This window comes from Tauraco erythrolophus, chromosome 13 (genome assembly GCF_009769465.1).
Source record: "Tauraco erythrolophus isolate bTauEry1 chromosome 13, bTauEry1.pri, whole genome shotgun sequence".
Lineage (NCBI taxonomy): Eukaryota > Metazoa > Chordata > Aves > Musophagiformes > Musophagidae > Tauraco > Tauraco erythrolophus.
Window position 1 is genome coordinate 16,321,376 of NC_141477.1, and position 27,181 is coordinate 16,348,556.

The window sequence follows — 27,181 nt, forward strand, 5'->3', positions numbered from 1 at the left end:
AAAGATGTTGAACAGTACGGTGAAGTACAAAGGCATTGCACAAGAGAATCAAAAATGCAAGCTTGACTGCTATAAACCACATATTTACAGCAGGATTTCATACAGCACATAGCCTTTAAGGCTTCTTTGATCTGACAAAACTCAGAAGATGTACCAGAGCATCCACAACAAATCAGTAACTCTCACTATAGCTGTGTAACATGCAAAAAAAAGCGAGTGGCAAAACATTAGTTTAAGAATAGGCAAATACGCATTTGGACCGAGAATTTTTTTTCACTTATTTTCATGCTAACTGCAATCTTTAGAAAAAGAACTCTTTAGAATGGGATCTATCATGAAAATGCTCACAGATGCTTAAACATTTTGCTAGGAGCAAAGTTTAGAAAGTTCTTAGAGGTGTTAAACCTTTCATTCTTCCTTTTTCTTTTCCTCTTTTTTTTTTTTTTTCTTTTCACCAGGACTCCAGGTGATTCATTATCGCCACAGAAATACACAGCTGGTCACCTACATTTTTTAATGTGTGAAGCCTTTAATTGACTGCATCTTACTTTTGGTTCAGAAAACATTGAGCACAATATTTCTGGGGAAGAAAAAGAATACACTATCAAGAAGTAAGACTTTAAAGCTGCAACAGTATTTGCTGCACACCCAGAAGATGAAGCTCTCTCCCTATCTGAGTTGGGGAACTTTTGCCAGCAACACTGCCAACATGTGCCAGCTCCCACAAGTTGAGAAAATAAAGGTTCTTTTTTCTGGTTTGATGAACAAACTGTAAGAGTAATTACGTTATTTAACACATAGACAAATCAATAGTGCCTGACAACTCGCAACAAACAGGATGGAGGGAGGGAGAGAAGAGGTGGGTGGAGTGAAAAAAACACCTAGTGCTTTCTTTTTGTTCAAGTTTGCTTTCTTTTTGTTCAAGCTGAAGCACTTTACTTGATTGAAATAAAACATTTTGTCTACTGATTATTTTTCAGTTAAGAAAGTATGAATTACAAACAAAAATGTCATTTCAGAATACAAATGTTTTCCTTGAAAAATATCCAATGTTTCAGATTTTTCAAATCTTTTGTCATATTTTTCCAATTGATTTATGCACTAAGTTGAATCTGAAGTTAAAATACTTCTCCTCTGAAAACACATTTTCCTACAATTTTCAGGCTTTGTATGATTACAGATGTAAAGGCCATAAGAAAGCTTCAGTTGGGTCTCTTTGCAAGACTAAAGCATTAATTCCAAACCTTTACTAACCTGCATGCGAGTTGGTACTTATCAAAAAGGAAACTTTTATTCATTATATGATTGAGGATCTGGACTGTGAACAGGGATACGAACTCTAGTCCCTTCTTTCCGGTTCTTAACAATAGTTTGTATGTAAGTACCTCTCCACAGAAAAGTAGTTCAACTAAGAACATGGCACAGCGATCTTCCCTCTCACTCTCCTGCACCATGTTTCTCATTCTCTATCCAGAAATTGCCTACTTGAACAGCATAAGCTTTTCAGGAGAGGGCTATCATTTCCATACTTCTCTGCAAAGTACCCAGCACATTAGCCAGGCAGGGATGGTAATTCTGCCTCCCTCTCTCAGCATCCCCCCCAACAGTATACAACATCCTCATCTTGTCTGAGCATTTTGCAACCATCAGTTGACTTCTGTGGGTGAAAAGGCAGAACATTAAATTAATCAGCAGGAAGAAATAAGGCTGCAGTTCAAAATGTCTCTCTTTACTTCTTTTCATGCCTCTAGAACGAGTTAAACTATTTCCACTTTAAAGATGGAGACGAGAGGAAAAAAAGAGGACAAACATGCTCTACAAGTTATTATGAGGCACCTGAACACTGTTCTGTAGTGTTGCCTAAAGAAGAAAAAGAAGCAATTCATAAGTGGCTGGGAGAGTAAAATTTATGCCTGAAAACACTTCTTTGCCATGGCAGAGAGACAGTGTTGAAATTTGCTGTGGGCTCCTTTGATAATTAGGTACAACTGACAACTCTGCAGGCAGGCTTAAAGACTCAGATTCCTTCTTTAATAGCCCTGGTTCAATTTACTTGACATTTTTATTACCGCTGTGAAAACCCCACCTGGCAAGCAAAGTCTCTTTCTCCTTTTCCCCTTACGGATGTCTAACATTTGGAGATCTTAATTCAAGGGAAGGCAAGGAGGCAGGTTAGCGAGGGGGTCATCGCCTCTGAATCCTGCAATGCTGAGTAGTTACTTTTTATTAGGAGGCTCTGTAACAAGGTCTAATAACTAATGAGAAGCCCAGAGCTACATATATATTACTCATGGCGAAGTTTGCTTACCAAAAAAAAACCCCCACAGTTCCACAGGTTTGATTTTAACAGAAATGCTCAAGTCATGTGCATCCTTATATTTCAGTGTTTTCATAAAAGCAGACTAACTGACTGGTAGCTATGCATGCTAGAGGATGTACATTAGGGATGGATGTTTTGTAATCCCACACAGCATTGATCTGCAAACGTGAAATCTCATCACATACAGCAAATCCAGCGACACAACAGATGGATACAGTTCAGAGTAAGGACAGCACTAAAAATTAAGAGTGCTACTAAATTTGTGAACTAATTTAAGACAGAGGATGCAGAGTTAAAATGTTAGATATTTGCCAAAGCAGCAGCCCATGGAGTATCTTGGTCTGGTTGTAATAATTCCCAATTACTTACAGTTTATCAACGTTAACAGAAACATGCCGATAATACCATATAGAAGCAAACTGATGGGAAAAGCATCTAACCAGCAAGTTCACTGTGGCTTATCAAACTTGAAACATACATGACATTTCTTGAAATACATCAATCAAAACGGCTGGGTGGAAGATGTGGGCTGGCTCAGGGCACTGACAGAACAGTTAGTGCTGCTTAGTTTCCCTGAAGCAGCATACTAGCAATGTGTGGCACTGCTGGTAAGGATGCACTAGGTTTTGGTAAATGCTGTATTTTTAATGCTGGCTGTGATGCACAGGAGATTAGGTATGTGATAAGTAGCTTCACTGAAGAGAAGCTTCACTGAATTGTGACAGATCTGTAAACTGAGTCAAAGCGTTTTAATGGAACGAGAAAAGAGAGTTGTCACAAAATTAATTTCAAATATGAATATGTAATGATATGGCACAATGAAGGACAAATAAAGCTTTTTCAAACTCAATTTTCACTAAGAAATGCACATAAAGGAAAAGTTTTGAAATGTACTGGAGCTGGAGAGCTCTTTAAATACAAACCTCAAATTGTCCTTTTGATGCAGAGGAAGAACATGACCAAAATCACTCTGTTCATATATATACACCAGAGAGGACATAATGTTGTTAAATACTGATTACTTGCAATGGCAGAAGCTTCCAATAATTGTATTTTGTGGTCAGAAGCCCAAAAGAGGATTGTACACTTAAAGCCATTCTGGCTATCTATGATAAATTTCATCTGTGTGCAATTAAGGTGCAATGTTAGGTCAGTTATTTTAGTATATCTTAATAACCAGTGGCTAAATGGCTGAACTTCAAATTATTGATCAAGTAATAAAGCAGAGGAATCTCTCTGCCTGCTCTCCAAAATCACTTTTACAAGAGACAAGTAACTCAGAAAAGAGACCAAAAAATGTGCAATGGAAGGTGCAAAGACCTTGGCTTTCTTTATAATCTATATTCATTGTGCCTATAGGAGCTGGACCACCTTGTCCATAGTATAACCACAGCTTAGTCTTTGCTTAAAGATCTATTAATCAGGAAATTATTAAACAAGGAAGTCAAGAAGATGCCATTAGGTGCAAGTTCCTTGAAAGTTCATGGGGATTTAAGTGTTAGTTTTCTGTACAACTGGTACAGTAAATGGCAACCAGCATCTGGAACAAGCCAAGCACAGGTTGGATATGGGACTTCCTCACACAGCAACGTCCTCCTCTCCCTTAAGTGTTAAGCATGGAGGAACAAATGGTGCTCTTTGAAAGCCCTGGTTAAGGCATACTGAGAGCTTTATCATAGGCAGACAACACATTCCGTAGAAGAGAAAAAAGTATGGTGACTTTGACAGGAGACCATTCATCTTTAAGATTAACACTGATGCTGAAATGAATGTCATCTTGCCAAGGACTGCCACAAGAGGCAGTTGCAGTGGACAGCATCATTTCCACACAGGGCTAAAATCAACCCCCAGAACACCCAAGAGATGCTTCAGCTACCATCAGGGGAATTTGATAACAGATTTTCAGCCACATAGATAGCTACTACGTCTTTAGAGTTCATTCACTAGAAAGGAGAGGGAGCAACTCACAGCACCCTGGTTCCAAGTCATTCATCACTCTTTAGACAGAAAACTATTTCCACTTCCAATTAAAATCCTGTTTAAAAAAACCCAACAGGCTTTTGGGACATACCATGCTTTTAACAGAAAATACTCCAAAAAGTACCTGACTTCGCCTTCTCTAATGTGACCTTCTAATTCTTCTATGAATTTTTCCCCTTTCATCCAGTAGATCATGGGGCCTGATTCTCCACTGAATCCAAAGAAAGCTTTGCAGGCCACAGTCAGTGGGTTTCCTGATGACAAGAAGAAAAGAGAGGGTTAGACACTTTGTCATGGCTACTAGTGAGAGAATGACTATGAGAAATCTCAACACCTCAGATAAAACTCCCCATTTAAAATAGGAGGGGAGTGAGGGGGGGAAGAAGGAATAGTAACAAACCATAGGAAAAAGGATGATGTTGATTTGCATCTACAAGAAATAGCTGTGAAATGAAACTGAGGTTATCCATCATTTCATTTCTCCCAGAAAGATGCTACACGAACAATGAGGAGATATGGAAATGGTGGCAACATAAGGTGATGTCAGATTGGTTGTTAAAAAGAAAGAGATGACTTCTTTGTCAGACTCATGGGATATCTACCAGGACTGGGAAGCGTGCCCTAAGAGGCAGGCAAGGCGTGGACCTTGCTTACTGCTGCCTATCCACTCGTAAAAAAAGACAGTAATAATTTCTTCCTCACTTAGATAGAAATCAAATGTTAATGAAGTCTTGGTAAGCTGTTCAGAGAGCTTTTAAAGATCACCAAGAAATAATACAGGATGCTAGCGAGCACCAACACCACTCATGTTACTGTCAACAGGCTTTTGGCAAAGGACCAAACTTCAAAGCATAACTCAAGCAACAGAGTAAAGAACTCTCCCTTTCAGCTCTGCAAAAATACTTGCAAAAGAAAGAAAATAAAACTTGGAAACTAATCAGGTTTCTTTTCTCTCCAAGAATTCAGCATTTAGATGGTTTTTTGTCTGGCTACAGCTTTGGCTGTACTAGCTAGTCCAGGACTCTGCTTACACTGCCAGGACAGATGGTCGTCTGCCTGCACAAGATAAAAAAAACACACAACAAAAAAACCCCACCACAACAAAAAAAACCCAAACAAGCCAGGAAATTCAGGAGAACCATGCCCATTCCCTTACTATGCAAATACAGCTGCTGCACCCACTTCTCTGCCTATTTTATCCAGCACGAGGTGGTCCAGGTTACAAAGCAGCTGTAGAGTCACCAGTTTACATGAGAGGACAGACCTCATTTCATGTCAATGGAGACTCCTGCTGAATCTTCCCGGACTTGGATTAAGCATGGAAAGTCCAAGTAATGTATTTTACATAATGTTTTATTATGCCAGCCATTCTCAGCGCCAGCAGGAGACTTTTGACACTGAAGCAGATCAGGTCTACGCTTCTGATAAAGGGCTAGTCCTTTGGAGCACATCACTTCATTGAGCATGGGCTAACGGTTTTACATGATTGACTTACTGTGCCTGAATCAGTTACCTCTTGTCTGCCCAGCAGTGATAACTCCCTGTGTGCAGACTCAGAGATACCAGAGCCGTGTGTTGAAGCATCTTTGCCTAAACCCCCCCCGAGCTGCCCTAAGTCAACTACTTGCGCTTGTCTGTCCATTATTTCAGTGTCCAATTTAAGACGTGTCAAAAGAGTCTGATTAGACAGGAAGTGCAGCATTCTCAGCCACTGAAAATCAGCCGCCTTTAAATTGTTTCCAAGTCAAGATCCAAAATTACAAGTCCTTTTGAAACATTAGGATACAGCAAGAAAAGGTTTAAAGACTGCGTTTCAGTCTGTTTCTCAAATAGCAAAAGACAAAAATGGAAAATGTTTATCCTGGAAGTGCTTTACAGAATCTTTCATTATCTCCATATTCACTATGAACTCTGGTACCACAGCTGGCCACAGAACACATGCTGATGCTGACAGATTATATACAACCAGCTCAAAGGTTGTCCTGGTTTCAGCTGGGACAGAGTTAGCTTCTCTTTTTAGCAGCTAGAAGAGCTCTGTGGTTTGGATTTAGTCTGGGACTCGTTATGAGAAGAATGTCCACAGCACATTGATGTTTATAGCCGGTGCTGAGACATCAAGGACTTTTCAGCTTCCCGTGTTCTTACTAGCGTGCAGGAGCACAACAGGCTGGGGGGAGCATGGCCGGGACAAAGGGCCCCCAACTCCCTTGTGATGTGAGCTTGGATTTAGGATTGAGGGCCAAACTGGCCAGTGGAGTATTCCATATCATGCAATGTCATGCCCAGCATAAAAATGAGGGTTAGCTGGAAAGAGGGGCCTTTGCTCTTCCTGGGCTCTCACTCTCGGAGCGCGCTCTCTCTCTCTCTCTCTCACTCTCTTTTTGGGCCTCTCACTCATCCAGGATTGCAGTGTCAGGACTTATCTGTCTCAGGATCGTTAGTCTGGGATGGGACAGGCCTTGGTCAAGGGGTGGTGAGCAATTACACTGTGCATCACTTGTTTGTGCATATATTATTATCGTTATACATATGTATATATATGATTATATTAATAGTAGTTGTATTAAATTGTTCTTATCTCAACCCACGGGTCTCTTTTCCTTTTCCCCTTTAATTCTCTTGCCCATCTCCTGGAGGTGGAAGAGCGTGAGCAAGCGGCTGTGTGGCATTTGGTCGCCAGCCCGTCTAAACCATGACAAAGGTCCAAAATGTAAGAAAGGGTGGATATTCACAGTTATCTGTACATCCCACAACACTGATCACCATCATAAGAAAGTTCCAAACATCATTAACTAATGAAGAGTCAGAAACACTTCTAGGCAGACATTTAATTCCACTACAAGACAGTACTGGAGAAGTCTGTTTCCTTCTGCTCCTAATCCATTTACCTGGCCCTGCGAGGTGCTGCCTGCCCTCCACAGCTGGAGGGGAGAACTGGAGCCTCTGGCTACATCCATCTCGTGTTTTCCCAACATTCTGAATGTCAAGTGCGACATCTTTTGTGCCGCTTGCCTCAGAGTCATGATACGCGTCTATTTAAATAGCACTTAGTGACTTCCTAGCACGTGGCTGTTCAGTCCACGTTTGATTTTAATGGAAAAAGACAACTGCAGCAATGTGAAAAAGAAAAGAGCTAGACGTGGCCTATCAGCACTGACAGTACATGTCCTTTTCCTGGCGCACCATGCTGGGCATTAAGCGTTACAGGCAAAATATATTACAGGGCGTGCTTTTCCTCAATCCGGCAGATTTTTACTTAAAAAACAAACCCTGAAGAAATGAAAACATTCCAAGGTGAGTCTAAGATTTCTATACATGCAGAGTAAATATCCTGAGGTAATATTTCTGGTCTGAAGAAATAAGGAGTTTTCTATACAAATAGGAAAATTTAAAAAAAATGAGCTGTTGGTACACAGCTTCTGTAATAAACACATCCGATATAAAGCATCAGCAGCCTTTACTGTGACAGCCAGCATGCTCTGAACATGCCTGGGCACATCTATTTCCCAGCTTTGCCACCAGGGAAAACCAGCAGAATAAGCTAATGCTGCCAACAGCAAACTTTAGAGCGAATTAGTATTTTCAGCTCAAAGTCTGAGACTGGCCACACCTGAAAAAACCCATGGTCTATCTCATCTGTGAACCCATCATTGATCAGAGGGAGGCATGAGCAACTGTTTCTCGTAGAACAATAACTTTTTATCTCAGTAGAAGAACGATGCATGTCTGGGTTGAGCTGATCTGTCCTGGGGTGTAAAAAGCTTGAGGCTTGATGACACCTCAAGGTCTCATCCAAACTCTCACACACTGTTGTTCTACTCCTCAACCTGATAAGGATATCTCGCTGTTCTGTAGCTCTCTGAAGCAGCTTCTGGTTTATAACTCTCATCACTCCTTTGTGACTCTGGAAGCAGGACAAAGGCAGAAAAGGTAACATTGTCTCCTCCTTGCAGAAACACTTTACCTTCTCTTATAAGCCTTCATGAGGAAAGGATGGGAGATTTCCCCTCTCCTGCTACGTTAAGACACAGCTGGCACAGCAGAAACATGTTTCTACTGGTTTTCAGGGAACTCCAACCAACTCTTATCCAGAAAAGAACATGGCATGTCTCGTCGCATTTCCTCCCAAGTACTGAGATACTAAAACTGCAGCTAAATTCTGTGGTTCTTAAATGTAGAATCAATCACAGAATGGTTTGGGTTGGAAGGGACCTCAAAGATCATCTAGTTCCAAAGCCCCTGCCATGGGCAGGGACACCCTCCACTACACCAGGTTGCCCAAAGCCTCATCCAACCTGGCCTTGAACACTTCCAGGGATGGGATGTACCCTTGAAAATGGGGAGAAACAGGCACTAAGCATGGAAAGTGCCCTTTGCAGGTGCTGATTTTGGGGCTGGCTTCAAGACGTGTGGTATCCCACTGAGTCGTGGTTCCAAGCAGAAGGAACTAACAAGCAGTTTGTAACTCCAACGACTCATCTTGTATAAGGCTCAAACTTTTGCATATCATTACTGCTATTCTGCACATCACTAAGTAGTTCCACTACTAACTGTTCTTATGAAGAAAAATTCCCCTTACATCATTTAATTAACAACTTCAAAGCTCCTATAAAGAATGGTATCCTCTAAGTTTTCCATTTATAAATAGGTTCTGTTTAAATCAGATAGACATTTCAGTTGCAATTTTAATTAATAAAACAATTTGCTGAGAAACAGAGAAAATGCTTAGTGAGATTTCTAATGAATCAACACTTAAGAGAATGTTTTAAGAAACAAGGGAAGAAAGTAGGAAAGCCTGCTTGCAGACACCACTGAGCAGTCTACACTGCTTTGCTGTGGTCACCTTGCGACAGCAAAGCCACCGGTTGCAGCAGAAGCTCTGCTTTACCTTCTTTCCCCTCCTCTGTCCATCAGGCAGGCTTGGTGCAAACTCCCAGCTGATGAGACACAGCCGCTGGCAATAGGAATGACTTTTATTGCTAAATCTTATTGTACATTTTTCACCTGACCGTTTTCACAATAAATCTGTGTGAAGTCTACCATACGTTCTAGCGATTTTTTTTTCTGAAAATGAGAATTCCACAGAAATGCAATTATTCAAGCAAAATAGCTGCCTGATGGCGGAAGGAGTACTGGCTAAGGATGGAAAAAGGGTTTGCAAAAGAATTTAGCCAGGCATGATTCTGAATGTGCTTGCTGCGGGTCTGACATGCTTTGAAAGATAATGACAAATCCTGCAGCACAGTCTCTCTTGAATGAGGCATGCTCCAAGCATCAAGTAAATGAAGCTTAAAATACCTAGAAGTTGTTCAGTCTTTTAAGTGCCATGGCTAGATGACTGACCAGCATGGAAGACAAAAGCTGTTCATAAGATCTGGTTTATGCCAAGACATTTTTATAGATTGATTATTTGTTCTTTTTCACGCATTTTGCTCAAGTAGGTGTATTTTTTAGTTATTTCCCAACATCCATTCAGGGGTGCAACACAGAGTCCATATTATCTGATGCCCACACTCTGCTAGTGCTTTGTTCTTCCAGTAAATCAGGCTTTCACTCCAAGAGTAAATCATCTCAGATTAATGCCATCAAACAGCCAAAGTCATCTATAAATCCTTGAGTGCTTTCCCCGCCTCCCCCCCCCCCCCCAATGGCTTGAAACGTTAGTGTTTTTTCTAATTCTTTCACATTTTTGTGCCAGATACAACACCACGGTCAAAAAGTCTGCACTGAACCAGATGATCCTTCCAAGCTAGCAGCAGAATTGACTGAAAGTGCCAAAGGAAGACCTTCTTTTGTACTAAGCAACATCAAAAGTCAATCCTGCACACATTGCTAGCTGGATTTACACCTTCAGCTCCACCTGGGTGTTAATACCATTGACTGTAATATAATGACTTTTATCTCTTTCAGGGCTGAATGCTCTATACACATAGAAGGGAAGACAAGTGCACTGCTGCCACTGAAAAATAATTTCATCACTCCGAGTCTCTCTTATCAATACATATGCATCATGTAGCTCCTCTCTGATAATGTCTCTTTCCCTGTAAGACTGACAGAGAGAAGTGTTTGCAAAGGAGCAGCTTCCCACTCTTGACACATGCAGATGTTATGCAGGCACTTCACAGGCTTTGTTTCTTCAGTTTGCTGAGACAGAGGAGGAGAAAGGCAGGTTACTTATCACATCTCAGTAAGTGTATTCTACAGGCTGTCTGCAGGATCGAATCCGACTTTCCAGGCTGTGAGGTTTGCAAGGCAAATCACCATGTCACTGACAAGAACATTATTGTTCTAATGCGCTTTACAAGTGCTAGAAAGTGGCCAAAGAGCAGCAGAGTGATTTAAATTCCCCTAGCAAGGCAGGCTGGATTGTATACAACCCCGAAGTAAAGAACACATTTCCTTTTCCTTCAGAAGGGCATCCTGGATAAGAAGATATGGGAGACAGAGCTTATGTCTGCAATTTATCCGCAAAACAAATGCCAGGGGCAACAGAGACCTTGACTCATGAAAAACAATCTCTGTGTGTGGTACTTTCTACCTGGTTTGCAGAGAATGTCAATTTTCTCTAAGTCTCTTGCAAGGACATCCTCTTGGCTGTTCTCCTATGCTCAGCAATAACAGGCAGAACCCAAAAGCACACTGAAGTGGTGCAGCCTGAGCCAAACAGTGGGTTTGGCTCCACTGGCTGATGCTGAGCTGCTGCCGGGGATGGGAGGATGGCAACGGTAGCAAATGGTGCCCAGTCAAGGCCACTCTTGCAATCTGAGAGTCAAATCCTGTGGCTGAGCTGCTGAGCCCTAGCCCTCTGCCTAGGGGATGACCTCCTAAAGAAGTCAAGAGGCGTTTGGCAGAGGCAGCTAAGGATACGCTTGGGTTTTGCTCATGTCACCCAGCACGGCAGGTCACCTGTGTTTCCCAATCCCCTCTCAGCACAGATCGAGGGACTGCAGTACCACCTCACAACATCAGAGTCTTCAGCATCTGTTCCTATAACCTGCTAAGGTAGTACTGGAATTCTTCATCGATTATTAGCAAGTTTGCTGATGATACCAAACTGGGAGGTGCTGTTGGCTTTCTTGAGGGACAAGAGGCCTTGCAGAGGGATCTAGATAGACTGAAACATTGGGCTATGATTAATGGGATGAAATTTAACAAGTCTAAATGCCAGATCCTGCAACTGGGGCAGAGTGATGCCAGGCATGACTATAAATTGGGACGGGAGTGGCTGGAGAGCAGCCCTGCAGAAAGGGATCTGGGGGTGCTGGTCGACAGCAGGCTCAGCGTGAGTCAGCAGCGTGCCCTGGGGGCCAAGAGGGCAAACCACCTCCTGGGGAGCATCAAACACAGTATAACCAGCTGGTCAAATGAGGTCATTATCCTGCTGTACTCAGTGTTGGTGCGGCCTCGCCTTGAATGCTGTGTGTGGTTCTGGGCCCCACAATTTAAGAAGAATGTGAAGGTCTTTGAATGCATCCAGAGAAGGGCAACCAAGCTGGTGAAAGGGCTGGAAGGGATGTCCTGTGAGGAGCAGCTGAGGACTTCGGGCTTGTCTAGTTTGGAGAAAAGGAGGCTGAGGGACAACCTCATTGCTCTCCACAGCTTCCTGAGGAGGGGAAGTGGAGAGGGAGGTGCTGAGCTCTTCTCCCTGGTATCCAGTGATAGAACACGTGGGAACTGGTCAGAGCTGCACCAGGGGAGGTTTAGACTGGACACTAGGAAGCATTTCTTTACCAAGAGGGTGGTCAAACCCTGGAAGAGGCTTCCTGGAGAGGCTTCCTTAATGCCCCGAGCTTGTCAGTGTTTAAGAGGCATTTGGACAATGCCCTTAATAACATGCTTTAACTTGGTCAGCCCTGAAGTGGTCAGGCAGTTGGACTAGGTGATTGTTGTAGGTTCCTTCTAACTGAAACAGTCTATTTTATTAATTCACTACTGGATTTAAACAAAGCTACAAACCCGCCCAAAAACCTCAGGTACACTATCACCTCTCTCCTTTATTTTTCCCTGACCATTTTCCAACATTACTTGATCAAAGGTTCCATGTTTTGCTTAGCACAACACGATTTATACAGTCAGTGCTAATTACTCTACCTGGGCTTCTTTTTCCTACAAGCCTAGCTGTGTGCTAAATCATGTTGCCCCTATTTAGGTAAGTTTCATAAAGTTCAGGACAAGTTTGAGCATTATTGGATCTAGTGAAAATAAAGCATACTCAAAATAAATTATTTTCTCTGATAAAAAAAAAAAACAAACAAAAAACCCAGAAAATTGTATAATGTTTCAAAACTCTATTCCAGCATCCAGTAGATTCATGACTGGATATGATCCTTCCAAACATTTGCATAATTAAACATCAGCCATGAATTAATGAACTAAAAGCATTTAAAATAAAATTAAGAGACCTGCTTTGGGTAGTGATAATAATTGTTTTAATAAGATAAATTTATAGTGAACTCAAACCTAACTAGCCTCCAGAGATTTCAAATCAGTTTAAGAGCATTTAAAACCACACACATACATACACACACATATATATTTTACTAGACTGTTTTATTCTCCAAGTTTCTACAAACAGACTAAAGGAGGTGCTCTTCCCCTAAGTACAGCCCTGTGTGATGAAAAGCATATTCTAGACACTAAAATAATATTCTAGTAGCTGAATTGATATGTAGGGAAAATACATGGTGGTGGTACATGACATACATTAAGTTGGCTCTTCACTCATAGAAAAACTTTTTGACTATGGCAAGTCTTTGGCAATAAGAAAGAGCCCAGTAAAAACTTTGACACGAAAAATGCAAAAGATGTTTAGGTCTCATATTGTCCTCTGTGGTTTATGATCTTAATTCTAACTTTATTTCTTGCTCTGCTTTTATTTCTTATGCCCTGAGACATCACAAAACACATGGCCATGAGATATTTGTGCTTTTCTGTCTCACTCAAGTGAGCAAACAGCATATATAAAAAGTAGCGTAAAAACAACACCAACTAACAGCAAGGAGTAAAACCCCAAAAATGAAATGAAACAACTAAACCTCTAGACAGTTTGTTGCCAAGAACAAGCCAATGCTTTTGCTCTCATTCTATATAGCCCCAACCATTTCTAATTTAAACCACACAATCATGACCCACTGCAAGTGCTGCTTCTAGGCTTGGCTATTGACCGTGGCGCTCTCAAAAAGAGAAAAACAAAACTAAAATATACATAAGGCTGAAATGTTGCTGATAAAATTTTATCAGATGTTCCCAAAATGAATCAATCAAGTCAAAATCTCCTAGAGCAACTTTCTTCCAAAAAACACACTCGGAAAAACATCCCAACCCTGCCCTTCCCTGCCCTCTGCCAAAGTAAAACTCACCTAAATCCTGTAAAATCCTTTATCTCATTTTCAGAACTGCCTTGGGGTCACAATTTAAAGTCTTAGTCACTGAGAGCTCAAGTGTAACAAAGTCAAGGATTTTAGCTTTTCAGTTATTCACCTACAATGAAGACAGATGCTTAGTGGGATTTCCAGAAGCAGCTTGACAGCTGCCTTGTGCTGACTTTAACTTGTGCTCAACGCTGAGGTCCTTCTGAAAACCTCATTTCTGTGCAGTCTGAGGCACAGAAATGCTATTTAAGAGAAATGCCCTGCAGACACTTACAAAAAGTCCCCTTGGTGGTGGGATTCTAAGGGCTGGGGCAGCCCAATGGCAACGGAGCAGTGACATCCAGACTGAGATGAACTAAACAGGGAATAAGATGGAACAAATCATCTCATTATGGCCAGGGCATGGATGTGCTCCATGCTGGCTGTCGTGGTTTTAGGCTGATCCAGCAACTAAAACTCACACAGTCTCTCCTTCTCCAGTAAAGTAGAGAGGAGAGAAAAAAAAACAAAACAAAGGGACTGAGGGTTGAGACAAGAACAGAGGGAGCACCCACCAACCATGGTCCTGGGCAAAACAGACGAGGCTTTTCTCAAAGCAAAACAGTTTATTAATGATTACTTAGAAGGACAAAGGGAAACAAAAACTGATTACTCGAGAGGACAGAAAGAAACAAAACCAGATCTTAAAACCGACACCTTCCCCCCCACCCTTTCCTTTTCTTCCCGGCTCTACCTCCTCCCCCCAGCAGCACAGGGGGCAGGGACTGGGGGAGTGCAGGTCAGTTCATTCCGTGCTGTTACTGCTGCTTCTTTCTTAAAGGAGAAGGAGTCCTTACACCCTTTTCCCCTGCTCCAATGGATCCCCTACCCACGAGGAAAAATCCACAAACTTCTCCAGCGTGAGTCCAGCCCACAGGAAACAATCCTTCCCCACAGATTGCTCCGGTGTGGGCTTTACCACAGTCTCGGGTACTTAGGGAGCTGTAGCCACTCGCTCCGGCGTGGGTCGTCACTCAGACTCCAGATGCCTCTCTGCCTTGCCGTGCACCCCAACACGACCATCCTCAGGCCCAGGCATCTTCTCCCCATGGGCTGCGAGTGGGTCTCTGCTCCACCGAGGCCGTCCTGGTTGCAGGGGGGCCGCCTGCTATCTCACCACCAGCCGCAGGGGAAACTCAGCTCCGGCACACCTCCTCCCGCTCCATCCTCACTGACCTGCTGTCGATGCAGCTGCTTCTCTCAGATCTCAGTCCTCTCCAGGTGAACTCAGCCCAGGGGGCACCCCAGGAGTGGGGTGCCTCCGAGTTCCCCAGCTGGCTCCGCCGCCGCCATTCTCCGTGGGCGGCGCCGGCCCGACGCAGGCAGCTGCCCGGCCAGGAGCCAGGGAGTGGGGGCAGTGCCCTCCTCCCTTCTCTGCTCGATCCTGGGCGAAGCACCTTTTCCTGTTCCTTTGTCCTGACTTAAATAGGGCAATTCGCAGAGGCGCCCTATTGGCTCAATCCCGAGGGGGATGGCAGTCTGATCTGGTGGCCAGAACTAAGCCTAACCCGGTTCCAAAACTGGGGAGGTCGCAGGGAGCAAAACCCCTCTCCTGCCACCAGAACCACCCCCCGCTCCACATCAAACCATGACCCTGGCACAGCAATCATTTCTCTCTAGTCTGATATCGCTTTTTAGCGCGGCCAAAATATGTGGCAATACACACTCTGAGAGAAGAGCAGGAAGGGAAAAATTATTCAGAGAACACTTGCTCTCTTCAACCACTGTCCCATGGTGAGAAGGGGAAACAGCCAACTGTTTGTTTGAGCTACAAAGAGATGGATCACAAAGATTTGCTCCTGTGTCCTCCCAGTGATCTGCTGGCTCAAGGGGAAGGTAGAGTCCTGTCCACAAACATTGCTGCTTCTTGCCAGCTTCAGGAATTTCCAACTCTCCAACTTGCTCCTGCATAAAATTTTCTATGGACATTCATGTCTTACATTTCAGTTCCCTGAGCAAGTCCATCTTGATCTTTTCTCTCAGGGGAGAAAGAGAATGAAATGCAGCACCTCTTCTAGACAGTAATCGGGCTCCATGTGAAGAAAATGCATGTAGGGAACAACCTAACCAAGATCTGCTACCATCAGCGTGGCCAAATTCTGAACCTTACCTACATGAGCATGTAACGGGTATCCAGCCATATGTCTTAGCGAGTTCCCATTTAGTGGGCAGAAGGTACGTTCAGGGTTGCTACAAAAACCAGGTGCGGGCTGCAACAGACTGAAGAAATTGTGCCAAACCTCTTCCGACTTCTGTGTTGATTTTTAAATGAATGATAAAACTTCTTAAGACCATGACTAGAGAATGGATAATTCTTCACTTAGAAAGGACAAAGCAAATGTGAACCTCTGCTTCGTGCTATGTATGTCCTGCTCTACAAAGTGACACTCCTTGAAATAAATGCACGCTTGAATCTAAGGAGTCAACTGGGGTATTTTCGTACACAGTTTGTGACTGCTCACTCAACTCCTGCTCAGATTTTGGCTAACCCAGCTCATGCTAAGGCCTGCTTTATGCTGGGAGCAGGGCCATTAGGTCAAAGCAAGAGCACCAGATAGGCAGGACAAGTGGCCCGACAGAGCTAAAGGGCCATTATGCATCATTATCAAATGCAAATTGATGTCTCCAGCAGCTGCTATCTTTTGCCTGGCACTTTGCTCAGAACTCACTAACTTATGGAAATGGTGTAGACCAAACCTCCAAGCTGAAGGGTGTAAAGCATCAGGCTTTTTACCCAAAAAGCTTCTGAAGCAGATCCAACAGCAGCTGGATTGCTGGGGCTTTCATGCTTCCCGGTGTGATACAGGGGACACCACAACTTGACGGAGGAGGAAGGATAAGCACTCATCATTGGCTAGGTAACTAATTCTTTTCTTTTGCTCATAGGTGCATGATATTAAGAGTTATGGGTTACAAGTTCTGAAACCTTATGACTTGAGTGGTGAATAAGTGAATTCATGGGATATACTTATCTGGGCAAAAGAGGATTGAGTCCCTGTTTGTAGTGTTTGTTTATTATATTTCTTAATTAGCTCATGCAATAAAGTTTAAATCACAGAGTACATTGTCCTGTAAGTCTGAAAGATCCAAAGGGCCTGTGACATCAGTTTTGTACAAAGATGTTAATGAAAAATGTAATTCTCCCTGAGCAGCTTGCTAATATCTCCATAGTGCCCTGCAGCAGGCATGCGGGGCCAGAAATGTTAGTGTGGTTAACGAGCTCCAGAATATCACCTTGATGCACGTATTTTGATGCTAGCCAAGACCTTTTTTCTCTCTGCTGTGATGCTCCTGACACGGTGCAGGAGAGAATGGGATGGGAGGGCTAAGAAAAGGGGACAGACACAGGAGCAAGTAACTACTGCAACCTTATTTCTCCAGGTTTCCTAAAATAAATCAAACGCAGTGCTGGGGCCTGGTCAGGGCGATGAAGAGACAGATGTCAGTCACCTCTGATAATGAATGTAACCACAACTGTCACCTCGTTTGGCTTCAGTTATGCAGGTGGCCTCTCGTCCACAGGGCACAGGACTTGCCATGGCTCGTGATAAGATGACGCATGTTCCGACTTTCCTTGCACAAAGGGACCAACAGGGACACAGCTACTGAGATCAGCTTGTACTCAAGTGAGAATCTACAACTGACTGATGTGCCTAAAACTCAGCAAATGCTCAAACATTTTGCTGAATAGGGAGAGGGTTCCCTGTTGATTAAATTGAAGCACGTATTTAAGTGCTATGCTGAGTAAGGGCAACAGTGAGTTCTAAATAAAGACTGTATTTACGAAAAGATTCAAAAACAACAGCCACAGAGCAACATTTCTCCAAGCTATCTCCAGTAAATAATTCCCATTTATTATTTACTTCAATTTAGAGATAACATTCAGGGAGAGTAGGAAAGTAAAACACAGTTCAATAAGTACAACCTGTATTTTGCTTATTGAGTGAATCAATATTGTTCATCAGTTGTCCAATAAAGAATTTACAGGGATGTTTTATCTCTTCTAATTTCTAAAACTTAAAGGACACATTTTTATTTGCCCTTCTTATTGGGTTAAGAATCTTTTAACCAAGACACAAGACGTAAAACAGGGACATAATATTAAGTGTATGAATTTATCAAGCACTTAAGGATATAAGGGTCATAAGAAATTTTATAAATTCAGACAACTTCTCAGAGTTAAAACTTCTCCTTCCTAAAGAGATACAGTGGCATCTCCTTATGCTTAATAATTCGAGCCCTAATCTATCAGTTCAGGTAAGTGTCATGTTGAAAACAACCTTGTTTTTTTTTCTCTGACAGATTTGATTTACAGAAGTCAATAGACTAATTGCCCTAAACCTATGAGCAGTGAGGACTCAGATTTACCCTAAGCCTCTTGCCTTGCATTCAGTTGACAGTATTCATATGAACCACACATTAAACGTAATTTTAGTTGCTGAGGAATCTAGTAATCTCACTTTTCCCTAGGTGAGTGCCAAATCATGAAGTCTGTAACTCAGAGCTCCTAAATTCTGCCCCATCACTTTTTCTCCCTGGATCTTTACATAAAGCGAAGGCACAGCCCATGGTTTCACCTTCCCCAAATCTACTTAATTCTCCCTAATTGTCAACACTGCCAATCGACAATGATAAAAACCACTCCAAAAATCAAAAAACACTTTGCTGGCCCAAGCAGAAACTCCTGCAAAGAGGAACTACCCTGTTTAAATTCATGGTGATGAGACATCACATGCTCGCAGAAAACAGGGGGAATTTCAAGACTTAGCAGGGAAATCATCCAAGGATTGCAAACTCCACTGGGTAAACAAAGAAGGAAAGATATCTCTGCAAGGACTAACACTCGCCTTCTCCAGATCACAGCAGAGCACCCTTGAAGGAGCACAACATTGCCTTTGGCTCACAGATTCACAGGAGCAGGGGCCAGCTTTTGTGAACTCCTGTTCCAGGTTTGAAAGGGAGCAACTGCCACCAGAGTAAGCTATAGATACAGACCACTCTGTATGGTACTAGCTTTACCCCACTTGCCATTAGCAAGGGATGCAGCAAAGCCCACATCTCATGTGCTCATGGGACTACACTGGGAAAGAGAAGAGTACAGATTCGCCCTACGGTGGTCCCATTGCCTTGGGGATTTCCCAGGTGGCCACATCACCTGGCTGTAGATTTCACACAGCTAAGGCAAATGGCACAAATAAGTTATTCTGTGAGAAGAATCATAGAATTATAGAATGGTTAGGGTTGGAAGGGACCTCAAAGATCATCTCGTTCCAACCCCCCTGCCATGGGCAGGGAAACCCTCCATTACACCAGGTTGCCCAAAGCCTCATCCAACCTGGCCTTGAACACTTCAGGGATGGGGCATCTACAACTTCTCTGGGCAACCTGTTCCAGTGCCTCTCCACCCTCTGAGTGAAAAATTTCTTCCTTATATCCAATCAAAATTTCCCCTCTTTCAGTTTAAAGCCATTGCCCCTTGTCCTATCACTACAAACCCTTGTAAAAAGTCCCTCTCCAGCTTTCCTGTAGGCCCCCTTTACATACTGGAAGGCTGCAATAAGATCACCCCGGAGCCTTCTCTTCTCCAGGCTGAACAGCCCCAACTCTCTCAGCCTGTCTTCATAGCAGAGGTGCTCCAGCCCTCGGATCATCTTCATGGCCCTCCTCTGGACCCGCTTCAGCAGCTCCATGTCCTTCTTGTGCTGAGGACTTCAGAGCTGAACACAGTATTCCAGGTGGGGTCTCACGAGAGCAGAGCAGAGGGGCAGAATCACCTCCCTCGACCTGCTGGCCATGCTCCTTTTGATACAGTCCAGGACACGGTTGGCTTTCTGGGCTGCCAGTGCACATTGCCGGCTCATGTTGAGCTTCTCATCCACCAGCACTCCCAAGTCCTTCTCCTCAGGGCTGCTCTCAATCCATTCTCTGCCCAGCCTGTACTTGTGCTTGAAAGTGGGCTCAGAGCAAGAGATCCTCAGATCTCAGTGTGATATGCAAAGCAAATGCAAGGATAAGAAACCTTTTTGAAAGAATAAAAAACCCATATCATAATAATAAATAAAAGACCTTCATCTTCACACCCCCTACACCTCCTGACGAGAAAGATGTCATATCTTCAAGACTTACAAGAAGATGTTATGAATTTGAATCTGAAATAGATCAAGAGGAAGGAAGCTACATTGCCCTGCTGTGGAGAACTCGGCATGAACTCCTTCCATGGGTGAGAGCCATGTTATGAGTTAATTCAGAGCAACTTCCTGAGAATTTAGAGTGAGCCCACAGGGCTGATCTTAAAAAGACCGTTTTCTATTCAAAAATAAAGAGGAACGAGGAAATAGAAGCCCATCCTCTACCATGTGGTCAGGGCTGTCAGTCCTGCTACGCACAGCAGGCAAAGCATGAGGAGCTACTCTCTGGCCCAGGTAAGAGCTCAAGGCTGCCCTTTACTCCAGCACGCTGAGAGCAGCCGTGCAAGAGCACTCGGCACACAAAGCTGGCTCCCACAGAAAGCAACTTTGATTTCATACAGTCCTGGAGCCTCAGAATACGCCCCCCCCTTGTGTCCTGCCCACAGTGGTGTTTGGATATAAGGCAGTAGCTTAGGAGCTCAGAGCAGGATCTTCAAAAAACCCTCCTGAGAGAAAAGCTTTGCTCTCCTTTATTGCTTATCTCTGTTCTTAGCTGTGCTAGTGCTGACAAGGAAATTAAGCTGCTCCCTACAAGATCTACTGTGAAACCGTGGCCACTTCAGTGTTAAGATTGTTATTGGAGCTTTTTTCTAGTGCCAGAAACCTTTATGTGGCCTTCACCTCTGAATTAACCAGAGAAGATTACAGACTTGCTCCTTCCTCCCTTGGGAAAGCTCCTGCCACCATCCAAAATGAAGCAAGGACCCAGGTAATTGTGATCATCTGGAAGTGTGATGGTCTAATCACACACAGATGTGCAGGAGCAAGACCAAAGGACCAGCCTTTGGAGCTGTGCATCTGCCACCTTGCAGAGCACTGAACAGAGCTGTGCCTGCAGCTGATCGCAGGCTGAGGCAAATGCCTGCCCCCAAAGTCTTGTCAACGTTCCTTTTAAGGATTTTTAAAGGGATGCTGGATATGTTCTCAAAAGCTCATGCAGCAGTACAAAATAGAGACAAATACCATAGAAAAAACCTGCTGCAGTCCAGAACGGATTTTCAAATTCAGGAAAGCCACTACCGCTCCATGCACTGGGCAAGGTGAACGTGGCAGTGCTTCGCTGTTATTTCCAGCTCCAGCACCCAGAGCAACACCAGCAGAGGGTACCCAGTGCTGGGTGACACTGTGAAGAGCTGTCAGCTGCCCTGAGGGGCTGCTGTCCTTTGAACCCAGAGAGGTTTTTCACTAGATCTCTTTCTGCTGAGTATTACAGAAAGAAAAGGCCAGGTAAAATTTTCCCTGTTTGGATAATTATCTTCTGTGCTACCTTGTTGAGAACCAATGTGTTTGAACTAATTTCCTTCATTTCTCTCTCAAAACCATAATTATTTCCTTAGCTGATTCATTCTTCCTTGGGCTAGATCTCGGAGAAAGACATTAACTCAGGTCAGTTTGTCAGGAATCATCTTGCCTAAACTCTCCTCCCTTCAACCCTCAGCTCCAGAGTCCGCCTTCCCAAAGCCTGACTCCCCACCACTACATCTGTGCTGACTCGGTGACGGACAGAAAGCTTCTTGTCTTTGGTTTGGTTTATGTACTTTGGGATTTCACTGGAGGCCTCTAGTATTTTGCCTTATATGCTACTGCTGCTGCATTTCAGCCTCAGATTTCTCAGCAACATTTCCCTCTGCTGAGTTGGGCAGATACGGGGCAAGATGCACTTCTTGGCTCTGCCATGTGGACTTGTCTCCAAAGCCTGGAGGGAGAGAGGGCTGGACGTAGCATCTGAAAAATCCTTCCCTTGCTGCAAAACTCAAGAAGGGCTGCCTAAAGAGCAGGGGAGCTGGGGCAGTGAGGAAAGAGGCTGAATCTTCACAGGTGAAGGAAGGATGCTGTCAGCTCTGGTCATGGGCAAACAGGGCTGACTTGAGGCTCATTGAGGAGGAGAGCCTGAAAGCAGCACTCTCTCGGGAAGGTTAGGACAGATCTGTGCTCTGTGCTTCCCGTACCTGTGTCATTTCTCATTTCCCAGTAAGGATAAGCTCACAGCTCCACTCAGAGAACGAGCACAGACCCCTGCAGCACACTGCACTTCGTGCCTCGCAGCGTGCCAAAAAACAGGCTCCCTTGGGTAGTTATTTGGCAAACAGACCAAATAATACTCACTGTTCTCACATGCCAAACAAATTAGCTACACAGACACTCCCATCTCCCTTCAGTCCCCCTAATGAAACCCACTTTAGAAGTCAGCTCTACACAGAAACGCAGCTCTATTTGCTAACGAGTTGGGCTTTTTCTTTCTTTTCCAGTGAGTTGCTGAATGTTTCTCATTTTCCCAACAGACAGAAAAGACATTAAATACCATCGTACTGACTCCTGTAGCACTAGTTCTTCAGCTTTTTCAGATTTACTGACCCCTACAAATTTTCTGTTGGAGCTGCTGACCTTCCTAGAGAGCCCTTTTCACCCCCAACACAACGGTACAGCCTAATTCCCTTTCAGAGCCCTAAGGAGCAACCTGCCACCCTCCAGCCATTGACCCGTGAAGTTACCTGCCAGCAGCACACAGTGCTGTGTTCGCTGGTATTACAGAGCACATGTAGCAGCTTACTGGGAAAAGCTGTGGAAGACAAAGAGCAGTCTCCCTTTCAGAAGACTGCTTCAGAGAGATGGCTTCAAATGGGAGAGTAGCAAGAGGGCATTTCAATGAAAGGAGAAATTAAACCTCAGCATAGCCGAACGTTTCCTTTGTGCCTGGCACAGATAGGTGAGGGGACAGGGAATGAGCCTTTTGGGCAGTGAAGGACCCAACTGGGAGAACACAAGTGCCATTCCCAAGGTGTGGGGCTGCCGAAGTAGGGCCCTGGTCTGTGCTTCACCAAAACAGCCCCAAGTTCTGTTTCAGCAGTGCGAGGGGTGGTAGTAACAGAGGGCTGGGTTCCCCAGAGAGGCTGGCAGGGGGGGTTTCTCTTCAGCTGCTGGCAAAGAAATGACAGCAAGGTGTAGTTTCATAGGAGAGAAAGAGAAGTAAAATCCACCCGCTTGCAAATGGAAACACAAACACACGGCTGGCAGTGCACTCACTCTGTGCTGAGTCTGCCAGGGAAGACACAGCCAGGGGAGCCCAGATGTCACCGCCGGGCAGGATCGGCCACGCAATGGCAGCAGTGGGCTTGCCTCCGCAGGGCTGGCACCCCGGTCTCTGCTGCCCACAAGCTCAGAGCAGCCGGGGTCGGTGGATGGTCCTTGGTTCAGCCACCATCTCCTACATCCCATCTTAGAATCATAGAATGGTTAGAGTTGGAAGGGACCTCAAAGATCATCTCGTTCCAACACCCTTGCCATGGGCAGAGAAACTCTCCACTACACTGGGTTGCCCAAAGCCTCATCCAACCTGGCCTTGAACACTTCCAGGGATGGGGCATCTACAACTTCTCTGGGCAACCTGTTCCAGCACCTCACCACCCTCTGAGTGAAAAATTTCTTCCTTATATCTAATCGAAATCTCCCCCCTTTCAGTTTAAAGCCACTGCCCCTTGTCCTATCACTACAAACCCTTGTAAAAAGTCCCTCTCCAGCTTTCCTGTAGGCCCCCTTTAGGTACTGGAAAGCTGCTATAAGATCACCCCGGAGCCTTCTCCAGGCTGAACAGCCCCAGCTCTCTCAGCCTGTCTTCATAGCAGAGGTGCTCCAGCCCTCGGATCATCTTTGTGGCCCTCCTCTGGACCCTGCTCCAGCAGCTCCATGTCCTTCTTGTTCTGGGGACTCCAGAGCTGAACACAGTATTCCAGGTGGGGTCTCACAAGAGCAGAGTAGAGGGGCAGAATCACCTCCCTCGCGCTGCCCAGCTCATGGACCCTGGGTCACCTGTGCTGCCTTCCAAGCTCAGCAGGCACTCAAGCTAACATGGCTTTTCTTAGGGTGTTACAGAAACCTCAGCACCACTGTGCACAACCCCTGCTAAAGCAGGCTGCCCCCCTGGGAGAAGGGCTCTGCAGGACACATGGGGTCCCAACCAGCCTTGCTCCCTCACACTGCCTGGCCTACTTTTTGGTTGGCTTTAAATGCAAAGGAGAGGACAATGTGACAGGCAGTTTGTGGGAGCTACTGATTGCTGGCACCCTGCGCTTTGCTTTTGTCATGTTGAGTCATCTGCAAGCTGCTCAGAGCCTGTGCGATGGTGCTTTTTGCTTGCTCAAACGGAAATGAAGTACGAGCCAGGGTGACACGCGCTGCTGTGTGGAGAAATGAATGCAGAGCCACAGAGTAGCACTTCCACCTAATTTGAGGCCATGAGCTTCAACATTGCCTGGGGAAAGTCTATTTTACAGAAAGGAATTTCACTCTGGCCTAAATGAAGACAAGGTTTATGTAACCTCAAACCTAAAAGCAATCGAAGGAGTGTGAATGGCTCCACAGAAGGTTGCTGGCCTGCTTTTGCCTGTGTTTTTCCTTCTTCAGTTTCTGGCCACTGTGAAGCACTTCGGGGGGGTTGTGTACCACGCAGAATTCACCAGCCCTGATGGGCACCTGCCTTCTGTGCGAGCCAGCCCTGGTTCAGCGACCCTGATCACATGCAGGGAAACCTGAGCATCTGGCAGGGTACAAGCAAGGCTTGTTTGCTGGGCTGACAGCTTTGCCAATGGCTGGCAGGCTGCGACGAAGCTGCACCAGGTACTGCAGACACCTGATGGTTTGTATCCATCCATACAGACATGTCCAGCCTCTCTGCCTCTTTCTTCATCTACCCCCATGTTCTACTCAGTTGTTCTAATACATCCCTCAACCTGTAAAATATGGGCTGGGGTAACAGAGAAATGCCAGAAGCACAAGGATACTACAAGTCCCTCCAGAGTATGATGTGACCCATTTTATCTCAATCAAAAATTCCTTAACTCCTCCACAGTGCCATAATCTTTTCATTTTCAATATGCTAAATTTCTGGAAAAATCTAGTTTTTCAGTGATCACAAAGTATTTTCTTAATAAAATGAAAATATACATTTACTCTCAGACAGCAAAACACAATGTTTGCACTTTGGGACCACAGTTGGACAGAAAGGAAGAGAAGCTTTATAAGGACAGTCGAGGCAACAAAGCTTTTGGTTGCAAACAGACTTTGAATGGTAAGATCTCAAAGCATGATTACGCTTTCAGTGGATTCAACTCCACATAAAAACCTAAGTAGTGAGACCTGCTGGGATCACAGGTGACAGATAGAACCACTGTGAATAGTTCACTTCCCATGCACCGACACTTAGATGCAGTCAGCAGTTGATGCTGGGCCCCTCTCAAATGAAAATATGCTCAGATGTCTCCATCTTGAAAAAGAGGATAATAATCATCTCCCAAATACACTCATTTAAAACAGAAATTATTCAATTTTCTTTTGTTTTACACCAGATGTGCTCCAGACATGCCAACTTGGTCTCTGAAGACTTCCCTGTCTACTATAGTCTCTTCTTCTAACTACTCATCGAAGCACACTGGGTAAAAATTTCCTTCCTTCACATCACTAGTCACCAATGTGACCTTGTTTCAATTTCTCACACCTTTTCTTTTCCCCTGCCCTGTATCTCTGCAATGTCTCATGTCTACAGCTTATTGCCATTGGCTACTAATGTTGAACAAAGCGCTCCCAATTTCAAACATAATGAAAAGAAAAATCAGCAACACAAAAGATAAAATTAACCATGGAAACCACTCTCCCAGGGCTGGTCAAGTTCTTTAGGTTCAACACCTGAATTCGCTTTACAGAAGCACACAGACTCCCCCACCATTCTTCATTTCCTCTGGAGTTTGTTCCACTGAACAATCTGCTCCCAAAGAGACAGGAAGAGCGTTGGGACAGGTGCCAACCTGAGAACACTCCGGCACTCTCCTGAACAGCGCAAAAGCACCATTCTTCCCTCAAGATCTTCCTCAGATATACCCACAGACACACCTCTATACTCCCCACAGCAGCCCAAGATCTGTTTTATAACAAGCAACAGATTAGGAGACATGAATTGTCCCCTCAATTTTTTCCTGTTACATGCACGCGAGATGCACCTCTTTCCCCTGTCCTGCTGGAACTCCAGCAAGCTGCTCTCATACCAGGTTTTCACTTTAAAAAGCCATTTGTCATTACAAGTCGTGCTTAAATTTTAAAAGGTAGTGAATAGTGCTGGGATTTGGAATCTCAGTCCTGACCCAGGCAGACCAAATCAGGCTGCTGCCTTCTTGAATTGAGGGTTGCTAGCCAAAACTCCATTTTGTGCCGATTGCTGGTATTTTAAATTTTCAAGTGTTAAAAATGGCATCTCAGGATGTGGGCCTGAAGACACAGCCTGTGTTCAAAGGCACTTATGAAAGCATCAAAGCACACCACATCTGATTCATCCCTACAGCCATCTGGCTACGGGACAGAGAAGGAAGACAAAAGCAAGCAGGCTTTCTTGTAGGATGCTGTTTCTACTTTACCCAATGTTTCTACATCTCCTCATTTTTCACCAGAGACCTCCCTCCTCCAAACCACTGGTAAAGTTTTGGAAGGGTTCCCCACAGTGTCTCAGCAGGCTGGCATGGATTTGCTTACAAGACACAGCCTGAGGAAATCTCATTATTGGAGAGGAGTTCAGGGAGGCATCCTAAGCCTGTGAAAGAATCAGCCTCCAAAGACAAGACATATCCAAGCTTGGAAGGACATGGTAAAAATGCTCTTAACCATAAATGAAGAGACTTAGGATCAAGGATTCTTGTTTAACAATTCTATCAAGCAAGAAGAAAGGAGACCAAGGTACCACAGAAAACTGTGACTTCAAGAGCTGTAGAAACAGAAACGCAGAAACGGGAAACCAGAGAATATCAAGCAAACCACTGAAGCACCAGTGTACTATCACCACTGCTAGTTCATCTTGTCATATTCCTTGATGCCCAAGAAATGATCTTGCATGGACTTGCATGGCCAACGGTATCAGCAGCCCCATAGGGATGCTCCTTACCCCTCATTCATGCAGGAGAGCAAAGAAGGGGAAAGCTCTGGTCTGTGCTTCAAAGAGAGAAGCAATTGCCCAGCTCCATTGGTCCATGGACTATTTCTAACAGCTGCTTTAAAGGGCAATGAGGAAAAGCAAATTCCAGCAGCATTGTGGGGAGTTTTGCAACTCTTCTCTTTCCAAAGGAGCACCCACCTTCTCTGTGAAATGTACTCTCTTCTTAGAGCAAGAGGTCCAGCCTCAGAGGACCTGGCCTTGTACTTCTGTCTTAATCCTGCAGAACAATGCACCGCTCCTTACTTCTGGTCCCAAGTAAACTCACGCTTTTATCCCAGAGCAGTACAGAGTGAATAGATTTAGCTAATAA

At 44.4% G+C, this 27,181-nt stretch overlaps 1 protein-coding gene across 2 annotated transcripts in view; it reads right to left on the reverse strand.

Moving 5' to 3' along the window:
* Positions 1–27,181, reverse strand: part of IL1RAPL2 (interleukin 1 receptor accessory protein like 2) — a 391,662-nt gene that overhangs the window by 23,477 nt on the left and 341,004 nt on the right. For both annotated transcript variants that reach the window (XM_086619725.1, XM_086619726.1), the window contains exon 6: positions 4,425–4,554. In XM_086619725.1, the coding sequence (XP_086475851.1) occupies positions 4,425–4,554 (130 nt within the window). The remainder of the gene's footprint in view (positions 1–4,424; positions 4,555–27,181) is intronic.